General features: G+C 38.5%; 1 protein-coding gene across 1 annotated transcript; it reads right to left on the minus strand.

The window, feature by feature from the left end:
- Positions 1–8,233: 8,233 nt before the first annotated feature.
- arsj (arylsulfatase family, member J) lies at positions 8,234–26,575 on the minus strand. Its single transcript, XM_053628785.1, has 2 exons — positions 26,086–26,575; positions 8,234–10,039 (listed from the first exon to the last, which is right to left on the minus strand). The coding sequence occupies exons 1-2, from the start codon at positions 26,376–26,378 to the stop codon at positions 8,632–8,634; spliced, it is 1,701 nt and encodes a 566-aa protein (XP_053484760.1). The 5' UTR covers positions 26,379–26,575; the 3' UTR covers positions 8,234–8,631.
- Between the last annotated feature and the right edge of the window lie 145 nt (positions 26,576–26,720).

The following is a 26,720-nucleotide window of genomic DNA, read 5'->3' on the forward strand; positions in this document are numbered from 1 at the left end:
ACACGCTTGACACCATCTGAACCAAATAAGTTTATCTTGGTCTCATCAGACCACAGGACATGGTTCCAGTAACCCTGGTGTCCTGGCAAAAATCCCCCATTGGCCCTTATCTATCATGGCCCCTTAATAATCGCCATCCCTTAATTGGCTACATTACTCTCTCCTCTCCACTAATAGCTGGTGTGTGGTGGGCGTTCTGGCACACTATGGCTGCTGTTGCATCATCCAGGTGGATGCTACACACTGGTGGTGTTTGAGGAGATTTACCCCATACAATGTAAAGCGCTTTGAGTACCTAGAAAAACGCTATACAAATCTAAGGAATTATATGATGCATAACAGATTTTGATACACAATTTCTCTTATGTTTGATGTTTAATATTTGTAATAAAAAAAAGACAAACTAACTAACTCACTTTCTCTAACTGTACAGTCCTTTCAAAACTAAAGGAACTGCAAGGCCAATTCATTTGTTCTATCCACCAAAGACATTTGGGTTTGAGATAAAAAAGATCAATATGAGACAAGAGTTTTGGGTCCACTTCTCTTTTCTATTTATACTACATCTCTGGGGCCTGTGATTGAGTCTCATGGTTTCTCATATCACTGCTATGCTGATGACACCCAGCTCTATTTGTCCTTCCAGCCTGATGATCTCATCTCAGCACACATTTCTGCCTGGATGACATTTCAAATTGGATGAGGGAACACCACCTTAAGCTCAAATTGGCAGAAACAGAGCTTCTTGTCATCCCTGCCTGCCCCTCAATCAGCCACAACCTCACCATGCATCTTGGCCAAACTACACTCAAGCCAACCAGGGCAGCCAGAAACTGGAGTATTGCAACGCACTACTCCCGGGCCTCCCAGCCAGCTCCATCAAACCCCTTCAGATGATTCACCCCACCTTGTTTTCAATCAGCCCAAAAGAACCAGTGTCACACCCCTCTTCATCTCCCTCCACTGGCTTCCTCTAGCTGCCCATATCAAATTCAAGGCCTTGATGCTCAGGTACAAGACCTTGTCTGGAACAGCACCTCCCTACCTCAACACTCTCCTTGAGGTGTATGTTCCCTCATGCAATCTTTGTGACGTTCATTTAACAACTGATGCCTGGTAGTGCCTACTCAGCGAGGCATTAGGTCCCTTTCAAGAACCTTCAAACTGGCTGTCCCTGAGTGGTGGTACTTCCAACCTCAGTTCGGACCACAGAATCTATCACTATCTTCAAAAAACGGCTAAAGACCCACCTCTTCCATTATTTAAAAAACAAACCCCCCAAAAAGCTTACATTGGCTCTTACACCTCTACTCTGCGCACTTTGCTTCTAGAATTAAATTAAAAATCTGGTATAGTAGCACTACTTGTATTGTTCTGAGCTTGATATATCGCTTTGCTGGTATTTCCTCATTTGTAAGTTGCTTTGGATAAAAGGAGTCCGGATTTTATTTCCTGGTATTTACAGTATATCTAGAGGTGTTAAACAACAAAACATAGAACCTTTTGAAACAGACCACCCAATTTTTAGGCAAGCAACAGTATAAGAACAGATCTTGAAGTAAATTAAAGTAAATAGTACTTAATATTTGGTTGCATATCCATTGCTTGTAATGACTGCATAAAGCCTGCGACTCACTGGCATCAACAAATTTTGGGGTTTTTTTTCCTTTTGTGATGCTTTTCCAGGTTTTTACCACAGCCTCTTTCAGTTGCTTGTTTTGGGGGGTTTCTTCCTTCAGTCTCCTCTTCAGGAGGTGAAAGGCTGCTCAATTGGGTTAAGCTCTGGTGATTGACTTGAACAATCTAAAACCTTCCACTTTTTCCCCTGATGAAGTCTTTTGTTTAGTAGGCTTTGTTGAGTTGGCAGTGTGTTTTGGATCATTGTCTTGTTGAATGATAAAGTTCCTCCTGATTAATTTGGATGCAGTTCTCTGTAAATTGGCAGACAAAATGCCCCCGTCAACTTCTGAATTCATTTTTCTGCTACCACCATTATATAATCAATAAAGATTAGTGAGCCTGTTCCAGAAGCAGCCATGCAAGCCCAAGCCATGACACTACCTCCACCATGTTTCACAGATGACCTTGTATGTTTTGGATCATAAGCAGATCCTTTCTTTTTCCACACTTTGGCCTTTCCATCACTTTGGTAGAGGTTTGTCTTGGACTCATCAGTCCATAAAACTTTGTTCCAGAACGTTTTTGCTTATCTCCATACTTTTTTTTATTATTATTATTCCAATCTGGCTTTCGGATTCCTACTGCTAATGAGTGGTTTGCTTCTTGTGGTATGGCCTCTGTATATCTGCTCATGAAGATCTTTGAATGGTGGATTGTGATACCTTTATTGTTCAAACAATCTAAAAGAACACAAACCTGGGTAGCTATAAATACCTGGCAGTCACATGTAGAAATACCAGGCAGTCACATGTGCCACATGTGCCACTATCGCCTACAAATTGTGTGCACTGATACAAAATGTGCTATGTTCCATGTCATTTAACACATCTATAAATACCAGGAAATAAAAGCTGAAATTCTAAATAGTTTTGGTGGGGACTGGATATCTGACACACTCATATTAGAATAGTAGGTTATATGCTAATAGATGATACATGCCATTAAATACAGAATATTTCCACACAGGCCTCTCGCTATAGAATATTGTCACTTTGGACAGATGGGGATTAAGTAATGCTGTTGAATACCTACCAGAAACACTTACACTAGTTGCTCTCAGTTTGGTCTGCCATGATTTACCCCATAGGAGGTGGCCAGGCTTTGATTCGCTGTGAGGCAAAAGTACCTCATGAATTTTCCTGTGGAAAAGTCTTCCCTGCTTTTTGGCTGTAGATTTGTATTTGGATGTAATGCTGAATGTATTCTTTCAGTGTTAATGATTTGGCTTTCTATTTAAAAGTGTTTCATCAAAGAAAAAGCCTTGAAGTATGGGTACTAGATGGGGCAATCTTTCTTTATTTTTTATTTGGGAAGGGGGAGTGGGAAGGTGATGGGGTAAGTCTTATGAAAGTAATAACGGGTTCTTGAACCATTTCTCTTTACAAGTTTATTACTTCTACAAAGTCATTTGGTTTGTTTTTCATTACTTTAATGCATCTGAAAAGTCATGGTTAGTGATGGATAGCTCTAAAGCAACCCTATAAAAATGGTTTCTATTTAGGTTTGTAAAACTTTGGCATAGTTTTCCTTAGTAAGCAGGATCACAAATCTTCTGCGGGTAAGTGAAATTGTTAACAGATATAGTTCTTCAACAGGAACATTACGTCATTTCACATATGTTCTGCAACCAACACCCACATTTGTCATTAATATTTTCCCTCTGAAACAAATCTGCCTTTTCTAATGGATGATAAATGTACTAACCCTTAGTTCATGAGCGTGTACTGTCATCCAAAAACCTCAGAAGCTTTATAGCTCTTTTGCACCTGAATGGGAGGTCCTGTGGAATACTGTAGCTCACCATGAATAATGCCTGCCTGCAGATTTTACATGTATATTTAAGAGGTGGGTGAAATACATGATACTCCAACATGTGTCATAGGTGGAACAATATGAAAAATTCACACCACACCAACACTAATTGTGCAAAACAATATTGTAATATGAGGCTATCTCACCATACAGTCATGTGAAATAATAAGTACACATGGACATTATTGGGGTTTTGTTTTTGTGGACATATTTGGACAAGCAAGTATTTGATTCTCTTTGAAACACTGCCTATTAATAAAGGTGATACACTCTATTAAATGACACATAAAATTTAAATTTTGTAGGAATTTTCACAATTTAAATGAACAAAAACAGGTTTGTCACATGGAAAAAGTAAGTACACCCCTACATTTATCACACCTTCAAATCTATAAAATTAGAATCAGGTGTTCAAGATTGGGTGCCAGTGATTAGAACCTGCTTAGGGAGTACAGGTGGAACCTGTCTTATTTAAACCTTTCATATCTAGTGTCTGGTGTTCCCTTTGTTATTGAGGTGTGTGGTGTCATCATGCCGAGTTCTAAAGAGTTCTGTAAGGCCTTCAGAAAAAAGGTTGTGGATGCCTATGAGTCTGGCAAGGGATTCAAAAACATCTCCAAATTATTTGAAATACATCATTCCACTGTAAGGAAAATTATCTACAAATGGCACAGATTTCAAATGACTGCCAATTTGTCCAGGACTGGCCGTCCCAGCAAATTCATTCCAAGAGCAGACTGTTTGATGCAAAAAGAAGTCTCCAAGAACCACAAAATTTCATCACAGGATCTGCTAGTAAGTCTTGCAGCTGTTGGTGTCAAAGGGCATGCTTCTACAATCAGAAAGAGATTGCACAAATTTGACCTGCATGGGAGGCATGCCAGGAAAAGACCTTTGCTGTCTAAAAAGAACATTAGCAAGACTACAGTTTGCCAAGGAGCATATAGGCAAAGACCAGGACTTTTGGAATAATGTGCTCTGAACAGATGAATCAAAGATGGAGTTGTTTGGCCACAGTAACAGCAGACATGCTTGGCGCAGAGAAAAGACAGCTTTTCAGGAGAAGCACCTCATACCAACTGTGAAGCACAGTGATGGAAATTTTATAATTTGGAGTTGTTTAGCTGCCTCAGGGACTGGACAGCTTGCATTCATTGATTCAAATATCAATTCTGACTCATATCAAAGAGTACTTGAAGATAATGTTAGATATCCCCATCCACTTTTTGAAAGTTAACAATAACGTAACATTACAGCTATTCTCCTTGATGTAATACAGAGAGTGGGTTAACGTTACTTACATTTACCACTTACAAGTGTTTTGGACAAGGCAAGCTGTAGTAATTAGCATTAGGAGGATGGGTTAGGGCCGTGTTTCTTCATGCAGTTGGTGAATGTTAATGCTGGTTAACACGTACAGACAGTCAGTGGCAAACGGAATTAGCTAGCTCAGTAATGTCAAGGCCAAAATTAAGGTTAAAAAGGGGATGGGGTTAGGTTGTAATGTTTTCCACTGTCTCTGTAATGTTAGTTGTCTGAATTAGGTTGAGCAAAAAAATTGCACAAAATGTTTTCCAAAATTACACAATTTGGGATTCTGTAAAGCAATTTCTCAGTTGAAGCCCAAAGGCATTTGTCCATATTTTGTAGCTAACAACTAACCAACACACTTTTTTGCTCTTTTACAGCTTATCAAATGGAATGGAGTAGGACTCTTGTCTTCCTAGATGGCAGGGAGATGGTAAGAAGATGCATCAACTCAAATTCTTACATCTGTCAAATGTTTTTAATAAAGGTCACCTGAATTTCATGCAATTGTTTATTTATTTTGTGAGCATTATAGTAGAATATTAGCATACAAACAAATTGCATTTTAGGTTAATTATAAGGGGAAAAAAGTATAAACACATCTGTGTTATTTTTCTGTTATCTTTGTGTGGAAATGTACTAACACACAGCATGTGTTAAATGTACTAACATACGGTTTGTGTTGAAAGCACCACAAAATATGTTGTCCATAACTAGACACAGAGGTGTGATAAAAAGTAGCACATGATGTGTAACTTCTGAGGCCAAGGGTGTACTTACTTTTCCCACAGAACATCATTCCATGTATTGCTTTTTCTGAGAATAAATTATTGAAAAAGCTATTTTTCCTTGTGGTTTTGTTGAAGTATATCAACTTTATTAATAGGCACTTTTTCAAAGATGATCAAATGTTTGCTCATCCAAATATGTCAAAAAAGCCAACATGGCATGTACTTTTTTTTTCACATGACTGTATTTTACAAGAGGACAGCATTAAATAACATGACATACCACTGTAATATTAGTTCAAGTATTCATCTTATTTGCTATGACAAACTGCATGAAATTATATATAACATTTTTTAAATTATTTTTTTAAAAAAGGTGACTACTTTTTTCATACAGAAACACTGCACCTCCCTCCTTCTGTGCAGCTGCCAACCTGTTAACTCACACAATGTTACACGGCAGCTGAACAAAAGTAGAGGACAGGGATTCTTGCTCTTTTCTGTATATATGAGTAGAGGTGCCAACATCTATAGTTTAGCTGTAGCATTTACATATTGGATATGGGGGCCAACTTCAACCTATGCTTTTCTGCTTTTTCAGATAAAGCAGCATTCTGACCAAATATGACCAGTATTCACTAAGCTGATTAGACAATTCACTGAAGGATGCACTGAAAGACCTCTGCAAGAGCTTATAGACATACAGAAACTACTGAGGTCTAGAAACAGTAATAGTACCTGAAAGTAAAGTAATACCCACCTCTTTCTATGTTCTCTGTTTGCTGGTGTTAGGACTTGTCAATTATTAGCAGTTGTGAGGCTGCAGTCAAATGACCACAAAGCAACCTCTGTTCTGTTCCAAAGTGTTAATTTTAAAGAATAGTACAATTTTTTGTGCAAGGAGACATAAAACTGTTCATTCAACTCTGATAAATGTTTATCATGCTTTGCGTGATTAAATGTATACATGGTAAACTTTCACATACCTTAATATAAGCACACAAGGGTCCAACAGATGGTACATGTCTAAACAGAATGAAGAGGGACAGAAAGCAAGAAGGAGGAAAGATATGAAGAGTTCACATTTTTGTTTTATTGCTTTCCAACTGGTACTGGACCACACAACACAAAAGAACAAACACAATTCAAACACAGTACTGGAAAATTCTAAGTGCGTGAAACATCAACTGTATTCAACCATAAGGTTTATCAGTAAAACTACTGTTTTACATGGTTTTGATTCTGGGCCTAAACTGCATCTGCACAGAACACAATATTCGTCTTTAATAGATTACTTTGACAAACAATTGTGTTTTGAACAGGGTGTCCCAAAAGTCTCCATTCATAAGGGACTAAGTACAGTATGCCAGCACCATGTCAATTGTGCCTCATCAGTGGATGGTCGTGGACGTCCACTTCTCAGTTGATCCATCACACTTCCATCACACTTTTTAATTTGTTAATAAGTTTGGCAACAGCGTTGTGTGTGATGTGCTTGATATGTTTCCTGTTAAAGTCCATCACACCCTTGCAACAACTCCCCGATTCAGCCATGAGAATGAGTTCAATATGTTCTTATGTCAAAGGCATTCGTAAAGGCTATCTCGTGGGAAATATATATATATGTATATACACACTCATATATTTATTTATTTATTTATTAGGGATGTCACGATACCAAAAATCTAGTAGTCGGTACTGAAACCACCAAAAGTACACGACACTCGAATCCAAAGTCGATCCCACAGTGTGGTATATAAAAAAAAAAATTTAATTAAAAACTCTTCTGGAGGACATCCTCCTCTGGCTGACACTGTCAAAGAGAGTGGGCGGGTATTTTAGTTATCAAACACTGTCCGACAATGAGTGGCGGTGCACCCCTAAACATGCACGCACGCACACGCACACACCCGCCTTATACTCTGAATGCAAGCATTAGTTTAAATTCACTGATATGGTGGCAGGTCAAAAAGATTTATTAAAAGCATGAACATTTGAATAATTATTAGTGACATTAGGCTACATTTAGCTGACAGGACACGGGCTGAATGGCGATGCATGGTGGCCCATTAGGAGGTAGTTTATAACACTGCAATGTGTTAGCGTTGTTAACAAATAACTGGCTATCGCTAACATTACATGGAGCATAACGTTAGCTGGTTTCAAGGCCACAATGCCAGCTGCCTCAAACAAACATAATATAGGACCGTCTTTCAGGTACTTTGCCAAATTCCAGGTGTTTCCTTGCTTTGTTTGAAACGAACAGCAGCATCGGTTGCACACCGGAAACTGATACTAGCTTTCCTCTCTTTTCCTCTCAACGAGTCGGGGCGGAGCTAAACTTGTTAAGCTAAGCTAATCTTCTGTAGTTTTTCTCGTGTGCTTGTAGGCATTCCTCTTCTTCTTTACCACTTGTGGACCGACTAAAACACTTCCGCGTATTTGCTGACCCCATCAGGTCCGGAAGAATTGCAACCTCCATTAGAATCGATTCCAACATTAGCGTAGAAAAACAAGTACCGTCACGTTTTAAGAATGTTGGTACCGACTTGGTACCGAAGTATTGGTTCTCGTGACATCCCTAATTTTATTTATATTTGTATACATACATACATACATACATTATTATATATATATATTATATATATATATATATATATATATATATATATATATATATATATACACATACACACACCAAGTATGAAAAAATTGGAAGAAAAGTGCTAATTTCCCCTATGTATGGAGACTTTTGGGACACCCTGTATATTTTGTTATTTCTTTTGAATCTATCATTAGTCTATAATTCATAAAACAATATGAAAGCCAAGGCTGAGCATGCAATAAATTGTTAAAAATAAATATATATCTTTTTCTTAAAGCTCTAACAAGCATTGTCCAATTCTAAGCTGGAAACAGCAGTGTTTAAGTGGGTTTCCTCATAAGAATCAGCTGCATAACAGCCGATTCCTGTTGCTTACATATAAAATATCTAACTAGAGGTAAATTTATCCAAGTATAAAACTCTGTCAGTGAAAAATCATGTGAACAGATCAAGACTGCCTGTCAGTCCCTGAGTACTGGAATCTGCATAAAACATAAGTCACTGCAAATGAAGAACCAAGACGTCATCAGCTTTCCTTTTCAAATTCCCTTTATGTTTCACTTTTTTCTCTTTTTTAGTCTTCTGTAAATTATTGGAAAGAATGCTATTCTTTTCATTCTCATGTTCATCAACATCTGAGTACCAAGGTCCCCAGACCCCTCCGTTGTACTGAGGATTGGACCTGTAGTCCTTGGGTGGGTAGCGGCATGGCACGGCTGTCTTGTTGTACTGTAAAAGTCTGAGTAGCATCTTTTTTACTATGTGTGGGTAACGTCTTGACAGATCCACACGCTCAAAAGGGTCAGCTGTGATGTTAAAGAGCCAAATCGACTTGCCTCGATCCCAACGCACACGCTCACTGTGCCAGCGATTGCTCAACATCTGTTTGGAAAAGGTTTGTGGTGGAACCCAGTCGCTGTAGCCTGGAACACCTGTCAGGAGTTTCCAGTCCCCAACACGGAGAGCTGCCTGGATCGCTGTGTTCCAGATCCCATATCCTGCCTTCCAGGAGCCATTCTTAGCTTTGCTGTAAATGGGATCGATGTTGTGGAGAATGTCATGACGTGGAGATGGGCGCCCTTCGCTGATCGACTCCCAAACGTCATAGCCATCTAGGTTCTGATTCTCATCAAGCATACCTTCACCAAGTGTTACCAAGGTTGGGTACCAGTCAGTAATGTGGATTAAGGCCTTACAAGTCCCTCGCTTCACAAGTAGGGGGCTGTGCACAAACCCCACTGCCCGTATACCGCCCTCCCAATAGGTTCCCTTACTACCTCTTAGCGGCCAGTTACTGCCACCTGACAGAGGTTGACCCCCATTGTCCGAAGAGTACACCAAGACCATGTTTTCATAGTAGCCGTAGCGTTTGAGTGCAAGAGTTAAGTTGCGCATAGCCTCATCTAAGCAGCTGACCATGGCTGCGTACTTGCGCCGTTGCAGATTTGGGATGGATTTATAGCGTTCCAGATAGCGAGCAGGAACCTGCAGAGGTGAGTGCACTGCCTGGTATGCCAAGTACAGGAAGATAGGTTGTCTTGGGTTGTGTGATGCTAGAATACGTACTGCCTTTTGAGTATACATGTGGGTGGAATAGATGCCTCGGTCTTGCTCCCACGCAGCTTCCTCGCCTTCATGCAAGTCAAAGCCACACAGTCCAGGGCTGTCACATTTGTAGTGGCTGTAGTAGTCACCACTCCCTAGAAGGGAGCCGAAAAAGGTGTCAAAGCCACGCTGTGTAGGCATGCAGCTACGCTTGTAGAAACCAAGGTGCCACTTTCCGACCATGTGTGTCGCATATCCTGCATTCTTGAGCTTTTGGGGGAGGGTGACGTTTTCTACAGGGAGGCAGTTGGGTTGGGTGGGGCGGATTATGGAGTGTTGGAGCCCAGTGTGGATTTGATACCTATGGTAGACACAAATATAAGCAAAATATCATTCAAATTTGAATACAATAGTTTAAGAATCATGTTTGTTTTAAGATTAAGTTGCACAAGTATTGCTTTACCAATAAAAAATAATCTATACCAGTCATATCTAGACATCTATATGTCATGGGTAGCATCTGAAAGCCACACACGTGTGATATACAACAGTTGGTACATTGTAGAATTTCATGGAATTTTGTCTGATTAAACTCTTTCTTTTGAAGTTCATGTAAACATGTCTTGTTTTGTCTGGAAGAAGCAGCTATATTTATGCAGTGCACGGTTTGATTCACACCTCAGTTACTAAGAAGACAAAACACTATGATGAATATCATAGACAAAAACTACAGATAGACTAATTTTAGTTCTTACATTAAATAATGGAGTCTAGTATATATTGTGTTTGAGAGTAAATATTTGCGGTACTGAATCACTTTCTGTAATGAAAAGAAAAAAAAGTCCACAAAGACACTCCATAAATACACTTGTTTTCTCTGGTAAGCAAGTATTGGTAATTTAGATTCTAGATCAAACTGACAGATTTAAGAAAAACAAGTAGATAATGTAAAAACTAGATGCTACATAAGTCACTGTTATGAGCTAGTATTGTACCTCAGCATATTGTAGGAAGGGGCAGGTTTATATTGTAAGCCAGTACTACTCTATGTAGTGATGCAGCTCTGCTTACAACCAGCTATAACTAATGTCATATTCAACCAATTTTCACAAACTATGCTTTGTTACAGACATCGTAGATTTTGCTACATCACAGGTGATGTTATGTTTAATACACGGTATTTTTCCAGGAAAAGCAGCTGTACGCAGGCTAAAAGAATAGAAAATATGGACTGAAAATATCAAAACAGTTATTTTATTCATATATTAGCAATCGGCAGTAACAAGATTAAATAAAATCACAAAGTATCAAGTTTCACGTTTATTTATATACAGGTGTTGTTACCTTTTACAGAAACATATTCATCAGATGTTGGTCAAGTAACAATTTCAGCTAAAACTTATGTGATGGACACGGCCTCTTAGCCATCAATCAAAATGCTAATCACGATAAATATACCAGACAAACACAAATCTGACTACAACCCCCAAACTAATCTTACCTAACTTCGCACATTACCTCCATCTATCCATTTTCTGAGTCGTGGGGAGCCTTGAGCCTATCCTAGAGGGGACTCAAGGCACAAGTCAGGGGACACACTGGACAGGGTACCAACCACAATCGCACACGCAGACACTACGGACAATTTAGAGATACCAATCAGCCTACAATGCATGTCTGTGGACTGGGGGAGGAAACAGGAGGAAATTGCTGAAGCACTGGGAGAACAGGCAAGCTCAGTGTATGCAGGGAGGAGGCTAAATTAAGATATTTAACTAAACCCCTAGCCAACAGCTATAACCCTGCTTTAACTCTCCCATAAAATAAGCACATTTGCTAAAACAATGATCTAATAATGACATGTTAGAATTAATGATCAGAAATTAATATGCATGGTTTTCTACAGCCTGGGGGGTGGGGTGTTAACCTATCATGTAGTTAAAAATAATAATGTAATTATTACATTTTTACTGCTTTCCTCTGGAAAACAGAAAAAAGGTATTGGTGCCTCTTGTCTGCCTTTCTGAGTGCCCAGACAACCAGGCTCCCCTCATTATTTTCTCAGTCACTCTCCTTTCCCTTCATCTCAGTCATTTATCCCTCTCTCCATCACCCCCTCCTCCTGTCTTTCAGTGCACAACAAACAGGCATCCTATCATCAGGTAAGGAGTGGAATAAGAGTTCTAGTTGTTCCTGTTTCCTGACATCAGGTCAAAGAACATGTAAATATTGGCATGGTTTCACAATGTTCTAGTGTCTATGCTGGTGCTAAAACACAAACAGCAATTATCACTCACACACACACACACACACACACACACACACACACACACACACACACACACACACACACAAGAATGCATATTGTAGTGAGATATGAAACATTCTTATTGCACCATTCAACGGAATTAAAAGGCATGTACTGCATGTTATTTTTCATGGAGCACAGTGGCTTAGTGCTTAGCCTTTTGCCCAAAGTTCCCTGGGATGGGCTCCAGGCTCTGTGTAGGAGAAGCAGTACAGAAAATGGAAAAATGGATGGATGGATGGGGTATGTTACTGTCCAGACAATGACAGCCCATAAATCATCGATTCATTCATTCATCTATCTTCAGTTATCCAGGTCAGGGTCAAGGTGGGTCAACTACTCATCCAGGAACTCACAAAGGAACTACAGGTCTCTTTTGCATCAATAAAAAGTCTCTGTTCATGACTCCACAATCAGAAAGACACTGGGCAAAAATGGCATCCATGGAAGAGTGGCGAGGTGAAAACCACTGTTAACCCAGAAGAACATTAAGGTTCGTCTGAATTTTGCCAAAACACACATTGATGATCCTCAAATCTTTTGGGAGAATGTTCCGTGGATTGATGAGTCGAAGTTGAACTATTTGGAAGACAGGTGTCCCGTTACATCTGGCGTAAACCAAACACAGCATTCCACAAAAAGAACATCATATCTAAGGTCAAGCATGGTGGTGGAAGTGTGATGGTGTGGGGATGCTTTGCTTCTTCAGGTCCTGGGCAACTTGCAATAATTGAAGGAAACATGAACTCTGTAACAGAAAATCCTAAAGGAGAATCTCCGGTCTTCAGTCCATAAGTTGAAACTCAAGCGCAACTGGATTATGCAGAAAGACAATGATCCAAAGCCTAGGAGTAAGTCCTAGTAGTAAGTGAAAGACTGATCTCCAGTTATAGGAAGTGTTTGGTTGCAGTTATTGCTGCTAAAGTTGGCACAACCAGATTTTAAGTTAAGGAGGCAATTAGTTTTTCACATTGGTGATCAGTGTTGGATAACTTTTTTTGCTTCAATAAAATAAATTTAAAAAATAAAAACTGTATTGTGTGTTTTCTCAGGTTGACTTTGTTTTATGTTGTATTTCATTTGAAGATCTAAAACTATTTAGTACGAGATACACACAAGAACAGAAAAAATCAGGATGGGTAGAATACTCTTTCACAGCATTGTACAACACAGAGGCGTGAGAGAGAGAGCGAGAGCGAGAGAGCGATAGAGAGAGAGAGAATGAAAAGTGCAATGATAGGGCTAGGACAGCACATTATCTAGGCTACTTCAACAAATGGAATGCAAATTAACGTTCAGCCAACTTTACCAACTGGATAACAGCTCAAATCTGGCTTACCCTGGTACCTATAGGTATAGTAAGGTTAAATTTAATGCTTTTAAGACTTTTCAAATCCTACATAAAATGTTATTTAAGGCTACTTTGCAGTATCTGTACACTAAATATAAAACTGTTTCCAACTCATGCAGTTAAAGTAATTTATTCTGCTTGTTCCTGTTAGATTTCCTTATATCTAGGTCTTTGTGTGTGTTAGCTTAACAGCAGGTAGATAACGTTCACCTCATTTTAACCCCTTAAAAGTATTAAAGGTGTTTCTTGTAGAGCAAATTATTCAGTAACTATAAATTATTCAGTAACTACAGTGAAACTAACAGGAAAGGTATGTAGTTAGAAGAGTGAGGAATGTAAGGTTGGATACACTGATGGGCGACAGTTTGACACCAGATAAAGAATAGCCTAAAATGCATAAAATCTGCAACCAATTAAATTCAAATGTCAAACAATTTAATAAAGTGCCTGCAATTATTTTTCATTTAATAATGTCTTTTTAGAGCCACGCATACTATGAATCTGTAAAGACACAAGTAAGGGGTTGCTGTTCTTTTACTATGCAAACATCTCTCTCTCTCTCACACACACACACATACAGACACACAGCTGTGCTGGCTACCATCCAGTTGTTCAGTTAATTTATAGATTCTCTATGCTGTGATCTTTGCAGAGAATAGAAAATATTTAGGAGTATTATATGGCAGAGCTGTGCATCTAAACTCTTATGTACTATACATTATAGTATATATTTACTATATTACTGCAAACATAGATTGATCTTAAAATGTTATTCACAATCATGGTGTATTTTAGGTCCTATATTTTTTTATGAGCTAACCAGGGGCGTTAGCTGGACTGTTAATCATCCAGGGCTGAGCCCATATTCTTCTTCATCAAAACACTTTTAAAAACACACTTCTAAATAGACTGTTTCCATGCATTTTTTTTCTTGCATGTGAAGACGAATTGTTTCTAAAATGTGAAAATTGGACAAAAAGTTGGATTTATCATAAAAAGTTAGGCTAGTCTGGTGTTGCTAGAAAAGTGGAGGCACAACTAAGCTATCATTGTATGGGTTTAGCTGCTACAGTGCTGTGCAAAGTTTGTTAGCTATGATGATATAGTTACTCCTTATTTTGTTCTGTGTCGTCTCATGTGGTTAATGTGTTGTTTTATGTAGCACCATGGTCCTGGTGGAACATTGATTCGTTCGTTTCACGGTGTACTGTACCAACTGTATATGGTTGAAATGACAATAAAGCCACTTGACAGACATTTACAAACCTTGTTTTCCTGCTCAGCATGAGAGGATGTTAGTGTTTCAGTTTCCACCCCATTACTAATGACAAAAAAAAATTGTCGTATATCCATTTCCCCCCTCAAACTAACTGACTGTGTGAGCTAGCATTTGGCAGAATTGAGACCGGTCAGCCAACATGAGTATTTCCACGTATTTTCCTGTAAACCCTGTCTGATTGGTCTTGAATCTGTTCACTGAAAATAAAATGCAACACTCCATTCACTGAAGATACAAAATTACAACACCACCGTCTTCTTTAACTGATGTTCAGTTACGTAGTGACAAACCGCTCCAAGTCGAAAATTATTAGGAGATAAAGAAAAAATCTTCCAGGCTACAGCCCCGAATTCCCAGGCCAGATTACGCCCCTGGAACTAATACAGAAGACAAGAAATACTGAGAGACAGCACTAAAAGGTGCATGTCTGTGACTACATATACATATAGACCTATCCACAGAGGCTTCTAACACTCTTAGCTACAAAAACACGGCCTTGCCATGGATGTGTTTAAACTTGGACTGCAATACTAGAAATCCTGCCAACAAACTTGGCTGGTTTCCTACTTGGCTCTAAACTGTCCATACAGTAAGCCCATACAAGATTAGCTCAAACTAAAACAGCATGGGTAGGGGTGATGATAACACAAGATATGCAAACTGTCTCCTTGAGACTCCTTGATACTTAGCTTGTACAGGCAGTGAGACACTTCACAATAACAAGAGTGTAAATGCCACAGTAATAAAAGTGATATTGCTCAAATTGTTAATGGTACAACCATTTCAGCTTTTCTTATCGTCATGTACTTATCATCGCTTAAACTTTTCGCTGATTCCTTTACATTGTAGCTTTACTCCAACATTAATTCAATTCAACAATCTACATAAATACTCCATAATGAAAGGCATGGTCATGTTTTGTAAAGCTAATTGCTGTGGTCAATTAAATTGCCTGGACAAGATTCAGAAAGGTGTATCTCTGTCTATATAAAGAAACAGCTAACATATATATATATATATATATATATATATATATATATATATATATATATATATATATATATATATATATATACATACATATATATACATATATGTATGTATGTATGTATGTATGTATATATATATATATATATATATATATATATATATATATATATATATATATATATATATTATATACACACACACACACACATATACACACACACACACACACACACACACACACAGTGGCTTCCAATATCCTCAAAAGTATATACATAATCAGTCCCTGCCCTTCCTGCAATTTTGAAAATGCACTTAAAAAATGGGGTGGGTCTCAAGTGTGCATGAGAATGGGAGATGCAGTGTGTAACAAATGTAGAGTGGTAAGATCAACATTACTAACACATCAGCATATTTCATTCATATATGTTGTGAAATAAGAGATAAATATTATATTTTTAGTAGCAGTCATGATTAAGTACTTTATGGCAACGTTAAAGTTGTTTAGCTGAAAAGGAGCATCATCATTCTATGGGGATGTTTTTCAGCAGCAAGGCTTGTCAGAATTGAGGGAAAGAGGAAAACATGCTCAAAAGGCACCCAAGACCTCAGAGTGGGGCAATGGTTTACTGTATAATAAAACATTATCTCAAGTCACACCACCAAGATAACTTTGGTACAAGACTGTGCATGTCCTTGAGTGGTCCAGTGTGGACTTTCTGAAGAGATTAATGGTAAATCCAGGTGTGCCAACCAAGAAGACTTAAGGCTGTAATAACTGCCATAGCATTTCAACAACTGTAAATGTAATTAATTTATTCCTTCATTCATTCATCTTCTTTAACCATTTCATCCTGGTCAGGATTGCAGTGGATCTGGATCCTATCCCAGGAACACTAGGCATGAGGTGGGAATACATCTAGAAGAGATGCCAGGCCGCTGCAGGGCACAATGCACACAGACATTCACAGGCAACTTATTTTAGTCAATCCATCTACAGGCATGGTTTTGGGAAGTGTGAAGTCACCAGAGGAAACCCACACGGACATGGGGGAAACATGCATAGAAACCCCACATAGTCAACAGCCCAAGGTCAGGATCAACCAGGAAGAGTGGAGCTGTTAGGCAGTAACACTACTTGCTGTGCCTGTAAATACATTTTTAAAAATACATTTACAGGATCTTTTTATGCCTGTTCATTAAAGTGAAATTAACTGAATAACATTGACATACAGTACAGTAGTTGGGCTTGAAAGACAAAAAGTTTCTTATTCATTTATATTTCTGGCGATCATACACAGAGATAGTGTGTGAGATGTAAAAGTGATTCCCTTAGTTCGTTTTTGTGTACCAGAAACATGAACCAGACTTTTTAACTGCATTTGTGTTTCAGTGCATGTTTGTTAACAAAAAAAATCCAATAAAAGTTCATTTACCCCTTTTATGAAGCCTTTTTGGGAAACCTCTGGCATTTTATGTACATTCCTGCATAAAAAGCGACTTCATAGTTTCTATATTTTTCATAGGTTTTTCCAATAGTCTCAGATCATAACATTGCTCACTACATTAGCAAACTCTGAAGCAAACCATATAAATAAATAATTGTAATAAGTAAATATTATGATGGGAAACAATGTATATCATGACAGCATATCGCTAAAGGGGCAGGGCAAATGTTAGGGTACACACTAAAAATGTTTTAATGGGCTTGTGAAAAGAAACGACCCCAAGCACACAAGTCGTTCTACCAATGAATGGTTAAAGAAGAATAAAGTTAATGTTTTGGAATGGCCAAGTCAAAGTCCTGACTTTAATTCAATAGAAATGTTGTGGATGGACCTGAAGCAAGCAGTTCATGTGAGGAAACCCACCAACACCCCAGAGTTGAAGCTGTTCTGTACTGAGGGATGGGCTAAAATTCCTCCAAGTCGATGTGCAGGACTGATCAACAGTTACCAGAAACATTTAGTTGCAGTTATTGTTGCACAAGGGGGTCACATCAGATACGGAAAGCAAAGGTTCACAAACTTTTGCCACTCACAGATGTGTCCTATTGGATCATTTTCCTCAATCAATAAACGACCAAGTATATTTTTTGTCTCATTTGTTTAATTGGATTCTTCTTGTCTGCTTTTAGGATGTGTGGAAAATCTGATGATGTTTTAGGTATATATAAATATGGAATATTCTATATTCAGGCACCACTATAGATAGACAGAGAAAGAGAGAGAGAATATTTTATTGATCCCTGAGGAAAACTGTTTTGTCACAGCAGCAGAAGATTACAGACGTGACATAAATGACATAACAGACACTAAATACTAAATACATGCTTATCTGTAAGTCAGTAAGTAGATGCATACAGTGTCATCTGGAATAAAGTGTCAAGTGAAATAAAGTATCCAGGTAATAAAGTGACAGTTAATTAATAAATATAAAAAAAACAGAACAGTAAAGATAAGTGTAGACAATTTGAGGTAAAGTGTAAAAGGTTTCCTCTTCATCTTTGGTAATTAATTAGGATTCTCTTTAATTCATTAAATCCTGTAGCACATTGTAGGATTTTTATAACACCTTATAATATCCCTATAATAGGGATAAAGATACACATAAATGGGTGTTTAAGCACAGTGAAAAAGCATGGTTATAAAACATGAATAAACATATTTTGATGCCTTATAGAAGCTTGTAAAACTGAACAGGCCAGCAGACATATAAGCTCCACAGTGTTATGCTCCATTAGCTCTAATTTACAATGTCATAAATCTGCAACAACAACCCCCAAGTCACAGGACTTTAGGGTCACTGACCAGTATAGCTATAGCAATAAAGATTCATCAGATTAAGTTATGTTTTTATGCGTCTGAAAATGTGTCGATAAAGAGAAAAAATACTGAGCTAATGTAAAAGTGAGTAAATGTTACGGTTAATAGTTTTTTTTATGGAGTTATAACTGTGGTCAGAGACACTACAGACAAGTGGAAACAGATCCAAGAGCTCTTTCAACTGCTAAAAGTTGCTGTCAAAATCCTGTCATGGTCTCCAATCACGGCTACCCACCGGCATGTTGACGTAACCGCTGGAGCATACATCCAACCTATCACACACCCAGTAAAACCAAAAGTCTCTCCTTGTATGCAATCAAAATAATCCTCAAGACATATGTCTTTTGACCACCACAGCCACTGGCTCTACATATCCTTACCCAATCTGTGCTGTAAGCTCTGCCAGCCCTATGTTCTTCCTCACTACAACGTTCCTCCTACATCTGGTCTAAATAAACATATTAAACTCCACTCTACAGTTAATCACAAACAGACCCTGAATCAACAAAAGCTGCTCTCTCAATCTTTCCCTCACACTAACAGTCACTCAGTCACACCTTCTTCTAGTTCCTGAGTCTTCCTAACAGATCATTCAATCTGTCTGGTTCCTCCGTTTTAATCCTCTCCCTTTTTCCACTCCATGAACAATGTGATCTAATGTACTACATTATTACTACAAAGTTAAAACTAAGACATGCAAGCATTTTGTTCTTTTGAAAGTATTTAGTTATTGAATTAAAGTATTGAAGTGCCAGTGTGAAAACTGTGAAAATTGCAAACGCATTGCATAAAGTTATCATAAAGTCGATACCATGCGATACAATCATGTCATCATTTAAGGTGAGAAAAATAATTAATTATTAGATCACAAGTGTCTTTTGAATGATTCTACATTGATACACTTAATGGGCCTTGGATTGTCTTGTTATTCGTGTGTATGTTGATAAATGCCAATCATCCTTAAATTACCAAGGGTGTTCATGGTACAGCTGATTTAGTGACACCCAATAAAAAGCTGAAAAATGATGCTCAAGTAATGGCGTAATGACACAAGAGCACCTCCAAAGCTTCCAATAATGCAGCACAGCCATCGTATCACGTCAGGTATAATACACTATATGGCCAAAATTTGTGGACACCTGACCATCACACCCATATGTGCTTGCTGAACATCCCATTCCAAAACCATATGCATTGAGCCCATTTTGGTATGCAGGGAAGGCTTTCCACTAGATTCTAGAACATGGCTGTGGGGATTTGTGTCCACTCAGACACAAGCGCATTAATGAGGTCAGGCACTGATTTCAGGTGAGGAGGCCTTGGGTGTAGTCGGCGTTCCAGTTCATCCCAAAGGTGTTGAGTAGGGTTGAGGTCAGGGCTCTGTGAAGTCCACTTGAGTTCTTCCACTCCAATCTTGGTTTTCATGGAACATTTTTGGGACCCTTAGCTCCAGTGAAGGGAAATTTTAATGCTACTGTTAATGCAACTGTTTGTTTATAACTTTGTGGCAACAGTTGGGGGAATGTCCACATATGGGTGTGATAGTCAGGTGTCCACATACAGTACCTTTGTCCATATAGTGTAAGTAATCCATATTTAAAACTGCAGTAACTCATCATCAATTATACAATTTTAAGCTGATCAGTTGAGGTTCACATTAGTAAATTTACACAAAATCAGAAGTTCTCATAGGATATGAACATAATTGTCAACTAAACCACCTTGACTTGTCTGGCATTGGAAGGCTGTCCAGCATGGACTTGGCTTAAACAGGAACTCTAGGAGGCCACAGCACATGTGAAGAGGATTTTTGGCGATTGTACACAGTCTAGCTCTAATGAATCAATACTTAATCATGACAGAAATCGAAACCTCTTATCAACATGTATATTAATCAACAGGAGGCTGACAAGAAAGGAATTCACAGTTTATCTGGGAAGGTTTAAATTCACTCTTTTGGCCCATCATTATAATCTGATTGATGACAAACACACACACACACACACACACACACACACACACACTGCCTTGCACCCTCTGGTTCTTCATCAGACAAGGTGAAAGACCCTCTTAGGTATTTCAGCATTTTTTCAGCATCAGCCATAGCATCAGCATCTACAATCACCATATTATATATATATTTAAGTCAAGCAAATGACAAAAATGTTAATCCTTCCATCCACTGACTTCTCTCAATTAGAGGACCTAAATCATCTGATGAGATACAGCTCTCCTTTCTTTCCTGTGTATTCCAGTCAGACAGACAATACACGATAAGACATTTCACAACTCTTGATTTAAGGCTTAAAGAAAAAAAAAATCCATCGTAAATGACTTGCCATTAATCTTATTAATAATGTAATCTTCAATGGCATCCAAGATTTATTTTGTAATGAAATTCTGAGTTGAAATTTTTTTTATTTCAACTTTGTTCATTGACATGTTGGTATACTTTCACTTCAATTATTAGTTTCCTACATTATCTACAATGCTGTTTGACTACCTTCTGATACCGGTGCTCTTGATTTAATCAATACCATAGTTTAGCCTAGTCATTTTGCATTGATTTATTATACATATAAATAAGATGAAAGTTTTGCATGTTGGTTCACGATGCAAAGATCAAATATACCTGAGCAGAAAGCAAACACACCCAAACAATAGCACCGATTATTCCAAACATTTTGTACCCTCCAGTCTCTTTACCTTCTTTTATCTAAGAGGAGACTTTATTAAAGTCACAGAAGCTTTCAACATGGGCACTAGACCCTGCTACTTATTCTGTAGTCCTTAAGGATTGTGAAAGTGAAGCCTCTTTTTCATTACCTTCAGAGCAGGAGCCTGGCAAATTTCCTGTCCGGCGGAGGGCTTTAAAGATCTCACTCAACCATTCTTCTCTACATGAAAGTTTTCTTTATACCACAGTGCTGCTGAACTCTCAAAGCTGATGAATCAGAAAGTGTTGATACATTTTCTATAACAGCATAACTCTGACAATAGTGCCGACTGTAATTCAAACGATAGGTTTATATTAACACACTAACTCTAATACCTTATCATTTCTATCATAAGAACTAAATCACAGAAAAGCCACGCCACATAATCTAAGTCTAATAATAAATGGATTTTTTTTAGAAAGAGTTGTTATTTAACAAAGAAAAACCTATACTTGTGAAGTGTCCTGTAAGGAGACATTTATTTAATGGTTATGGAAAGAGCCTCATTGTTAGTTTAGGTGTTAGTGTGTTGTTAGGTGTTATTGTGTCCTAATGGTCAGTAAATCAGGACAGAAGACTACGCACTTTCCGCTAACATTACAAGCTATATGTTAACTTCGAGAGAGAGAGAGAGAGAGAGAGAGAGAGAGAGAGAGAGAGAGAAAAGGGGGCTTGTGAGGGAACTGTTTATATATTTTAGAACATAAGTGGTAACAAGAGCTAACTTGTCCCATGGATACTCCATAACATTAACTGTAATTATAACCGATTATGATGACTGTGTGGAGTTTGTGTGCATGTTCCCCCAAGTCACCTGAGATATAAAGTATATCTTATCTTATCAGTGTGAGTTTTCTTCAGTTACTCTATTTTCCTTCCACCTCCTTAAAACATGCCAGGAGGAGGATTGGCAAAGACAGATTGCCCCTAATTGTGAATGTGTGTGTGTGCACGCATGGTGTCCTGTAATGGACAGGGTGCGGTCCTGCCTCACGCTAAATGTTCTCTTGGATAGTCTCTGGATCCACTGTGACCCTGGATAAAGTGTTTGCTAAAAGGACGTGAGTGAGTATAAAGGTTAAAAGCACTGTTGATCCCTTGTTCACTATTAAATTGAAAAAAATTTAATAGTTGGCAAATTGCTCTGGTATGAGAGGAATAAAGCACTTCAGGCCATGTTGTTAAATAATCGGAAGATAATCGATTTCAGGCCATATCACACCACCCCCTGGTGGATTATTTTCCTACAACAGCACAGCCTGTCATGTTTTATTCCTTACTTAATGAATGTATTGGACCTGAAGGCACACAAACTTGGAAATGTGCATTGCAGAATGAGTTAATAGGTAGGGTTATTTCCATTCATTTTTTTTTCAGTATCCTGCTACAAAATGTGTACTACAATGTCTGTGAAGTCTCTGATGATAGAATCTAGGGTGTTAAATGTAACATCAACGGTTGGCATGGTGTTTTGCATGATTCATATTGTGTAACAGTGATATCCTGAATGCAGGATTGCAGATGCAATTTGAAATTAGTTAATTATGACAGAATGCTTGACAGTATTTCTGTAGAGTCTGTGGAGATGAACAACACGTGTAGCGTTACTCGATCCTGGACTCGGACACGAGTCCAATTATGAATGAACTCGGACTGGTCACGCACTCGGGTAAATTTGTACACTAACCTGACACGGATTTGGAAACTTTGGACTCGGTGATTTTTCAGAGTACAGTCGAGTCTGTGTCATGTGTAACATGAAAACTAAGATAAAAAAAATAAATAACATAAACAGACATCCTAGTTCTCCTGGAAGTTCCGGGAGTCTCCCGGATACTGATAGTAGCTCTCTGATGGCCGCAAATTATAAACCATATCCCGGAATTTTTTTTGAGCGAGCGAGAGACCAGTAGGAGCAGAGCGCGAGTGACAAGAGCGAGAGAGTGACAGAGAGCGTATCCTGATTGGTCTCTCTTTCTGCTATCTAGACCTATCAGTTTTCTCTGTGGGCAGGACTTAAAGTCGACCTCTCTCTCTCTTCGGTTCATCCATCAGTTCAGTGTACTGCAGTAGTTCAGTATCGCTGTAGTGTTAATTAGCATCATGACAAAAAAAAAGCAAAAGAAAATACAAAACACACTTCACCCACGACTACACTAAAGTGTACCCCTGCTTCATAGGGGTCAAAGAAAGCAACAGTTTTGCACGTTTTCAAGAGTGACTTTAAAATGGTGGGTTAAATGATTGTAAAAGACATGTTGAGGTGAGTTTAACAGGTCTCATTTGTTCATTAGCAAAGATAATGTTATTTAAAGTAGCTGGTGAGCTGCTAAGGAGCTGCCCTATTGATGTCCTACATGATGAGGCCAAACTCCCAGTAGACTTGCTTAAAGTGGTAACAGAATAAAAAAAATGATTAAATGAGTTGAATATAATAGTACATATTAAGTACATATTGTAATGTCAAATTTAGCTATTAGCATTGAGACTGCCAACAAAATACTTAAAAATGAGTTTATGTGAAATATATATATAGGGGTGGGATGTCAGCATAAAATTAAGATAATAAGAAATGAATGAATGTCTCCCTGACACACTTGAAGCACGTGCCCAGAAAGTCGCCTCATCATGCGAGTACTGAATTGAGTTCTCTTTAGTGGCTTATTACGCTTGGATGGTCAAATAAATACACACACATCATGTCAAAATGCAGGTCTGGCCGAGTATCCACGCAAACACAGGCAGTTATTTCCTAAGTGTATGTAAACAGTTGGGGAAAAATCTGAGGAGTGTCAGTACAGTGTACTGGATCTGTGCATTAAGTCTTAAAGTGACAGCAGTCTAATAAACCTCCTGCTGTCTGTGTCATTAATGTAAATCAATCGACAAAAGGCAGAGAGAAAATCACTCTCACTCATTTGACTGAATACCTTCAGTAAATTTAATAAGAATCACTGTACATGTCATACAGTGAAGTCTATTTTATTTTACATTCCGTTGCGTTATTCAATTTCCGTAGTATTTCTTACTTGAATACTGATAGATCTACCTGAGAAAACGTATCGTTATCGTGATATAAGATTGTAGTCATATCGCCCACCCCTACACATTAGTATTTCGTGATTGCAGTCTTGAACTTCTGAATGTAGTAAATATCATAAACCCTGCTGATAGGAATTTTTTTTGTCATTTTAGGAGTTAAAATGAAAAAAGTTAGAAGAACAGAGCTGTGTTCAGAAATGAGTTTGTTGTCATTCATAGACAGATTAAAAGCAGTAATAAAGCATGAAGCTTGTTGTTATGATCTGCTGCTAAATGTAACTCTACTCTGTACTCTCTCAGCCTATATAACTGTGGAGGAGACGCAGCAAATCACTGAAATGTCAACTCAAACTGGAGGACACGATATAGTGTGATCCAATAACAACACAGGTTCATTTTTATTTCATACACTTTTTTCTTTGAAACCATTTTTTGATAGGAAACTAATTGAGATGCTGATGACATGAAATAAAAACATTAAATGACAATGGCAAGCTGTAATAGTGGTATTTTTTTGTTACATTTATGTTGCCATTGGTTTGTGAAGTTTAACATAATATTGATTAGGTTAACATTAATTTTATAGCTCAGTTTTGAGTTTACAATTGCAATTTCATATCTTTTTTCAGTTTAATTACTTTCTGGACTTGGCCGGACTCGACTCGGACTCGGCCATTAAGGACTCGGACTTAAGTCCGACTCAGCCCTTTTTGGACTCGGACTCGATTGGTTAAGGACTTGGTCTCAACTCAAACTCGACAAAGGTGGACTCAGACCCAACACTAGCATTACCCATGGCATATGTGAGCTATCAGTGAAACAGACTGCAGCACTTTGGTACAACATGTACATGCTTTAGTTCAGAATTTACTTCAGAGTTCTTTATTGCAAAATGTGTACACTTTGATGATTTTAGTATTTCACTGCAAGCGTGAGACCATTTCTGTAAAATATACACACTTCTTATACTTATATAGTGTAGATTTCAGTACTATAGTGCAGAAATGATGCCTTTGCTGTGCTTTAGTGTAGATTTCAGTATTGTAGTTCAGAAATGATGCCTTTGCTGTAAAATATACACGCTTTAGTGTAGATTTCAGTACTGTAGTTCAGAAATGATGCCTTTGCTGTAAAATATACATGCTTTAGTGTAGATTTCAGTGCTGTACTTCAGAAATGATGCCTTTGCTGTAAAATATACACACTTTAGTGTAGATTTCAGTACTGTAGTTCAGAAATGATGCCTTGCTGTAAAATATACATGCTTTAGTGTAGATTTCAGTACTGTAGTTCAGAAATGATGCCTTGCTGTGAAATATACACACTTTAGTGTAGATTTCAGTACTGTAGTTCAGAAATGATGTCTTTGCTGTAAAAATGTATATGCTTTAGTAGCAATTTCAGTACTGTAGTTCAGAATTGATGCCTTTGCTGTGCTTTCGTAGAGATTTCAGTACTGTAGTTCAGAATTGATGCCTTTGCTGTAAAATATACACGCTTTTATGTAGGTTTCAGTACTGTAGTTCAGAAATGTCTTTGCTATAAAAATGTACACACTCTAGTAGGTATAGATTTCCTTACTGAGGTTCAGAAATGATGTCTTTGCTGTAAAATATACACACTGTAGTGTAGACTGTGCACAACAGTGCAAACAAGAGGTCTTTACTGTAAAATGTTCATGTGTAGATTTGAGTACTTTACCTCTGCTGCATGTTGCAATAAAGAATTTCTAGTAACAACACTCCTATGTGCTATGGTTTTTACTTTTTGCTGCACAGGTGCATCTACATAAGTGCTGTCATTATGCATATTGTCGAATACGACATGCAATTATCTTGCAAGGTACAGCAGGTCGTGTTGTATCAGCTGACATGTGTGAGTGGTCACAGTTTGCTCACCTGCCGGTCATGAGCTGACTGCGGGATGGACTGCACAGCGGTTGCACGTAGTAATTCTCCAGCTTCACTCCGTTCGCTGCGAGCCAGTCCAGGGTCGGCGTCTTGATTTCGGATCCGTGATATCCCACGTCCCTGAAGCCCTGGTCGTCCACCATAACGAAAATGATGTGCGGCTGCGAGCCGGGTTTGTCCACTTCATTTGAGCTGGGGCGAAAGTTATTCGTCCATCTCCCGTAACCGGAGGCGGCCGCGCTGCAGAGGCAGAATCCGGCCAAAACCCCGAGCACCAACATGGCCGCCTCTTCAGCGCGTCTCGCCGCTCACACCATTCGCCTTGACTGCGAAAGTCCAAGTGGCTCATGAAGGTCTACAAACTGCTGCCTCATTCACAGCGTGCTGTCTGTCTGCACGGTATAGTCGGCGCATGTGTGCGTGCGCGTGAGTGCGTGCGCGTGTATGTGAGTGCGTGAGTCTCAGCTAGAGGCGGCGCGCGCCAGCGGGTGGAGCAGAAGCGCTTGGCAATTAGGTTTACACCATCTCCTCTAGCGTGTTTAAAACTGTGACGTGTTATAACTTTTTATTTGTTTGTTTTACATGATCAACAGTTCGAAATGTAAATATTTAAAGTTCTTATT

This window comes from Ictalurus furcatus, chromosome 7 (genome assembly GCF_023375685.1).
Source record: "Ictalurus furcatus strain D&B chromosome 7, Billie_1.0, whole genome shotgun sequence".
Lineage (NCBI taxonomy): Eukaryota > Metazoa > Chordata > Actinopteri > Siluriformes > Ictaluridae > Ictalurus > Ictalurus furcatus.

What these genes read in the sequence shown, in the direction of transcription:
- arsj (XM_053628785.1), bottom strand. Translation starts at nt 26,378, where the DNA reads ATGTTGGTGCTCGGGGTTTTGGCCGGATTCTGCCTCTGCAGCGCGGCC. An exon ending in AGTCAGCTCATGACCGGCAG is followed by an intron (nt 10,040 to 26,085) that starts GTGAGCAAACTG and finishes TGTCTACCATAG; the next exon opens with GTATCAAATCCACACTGGGC.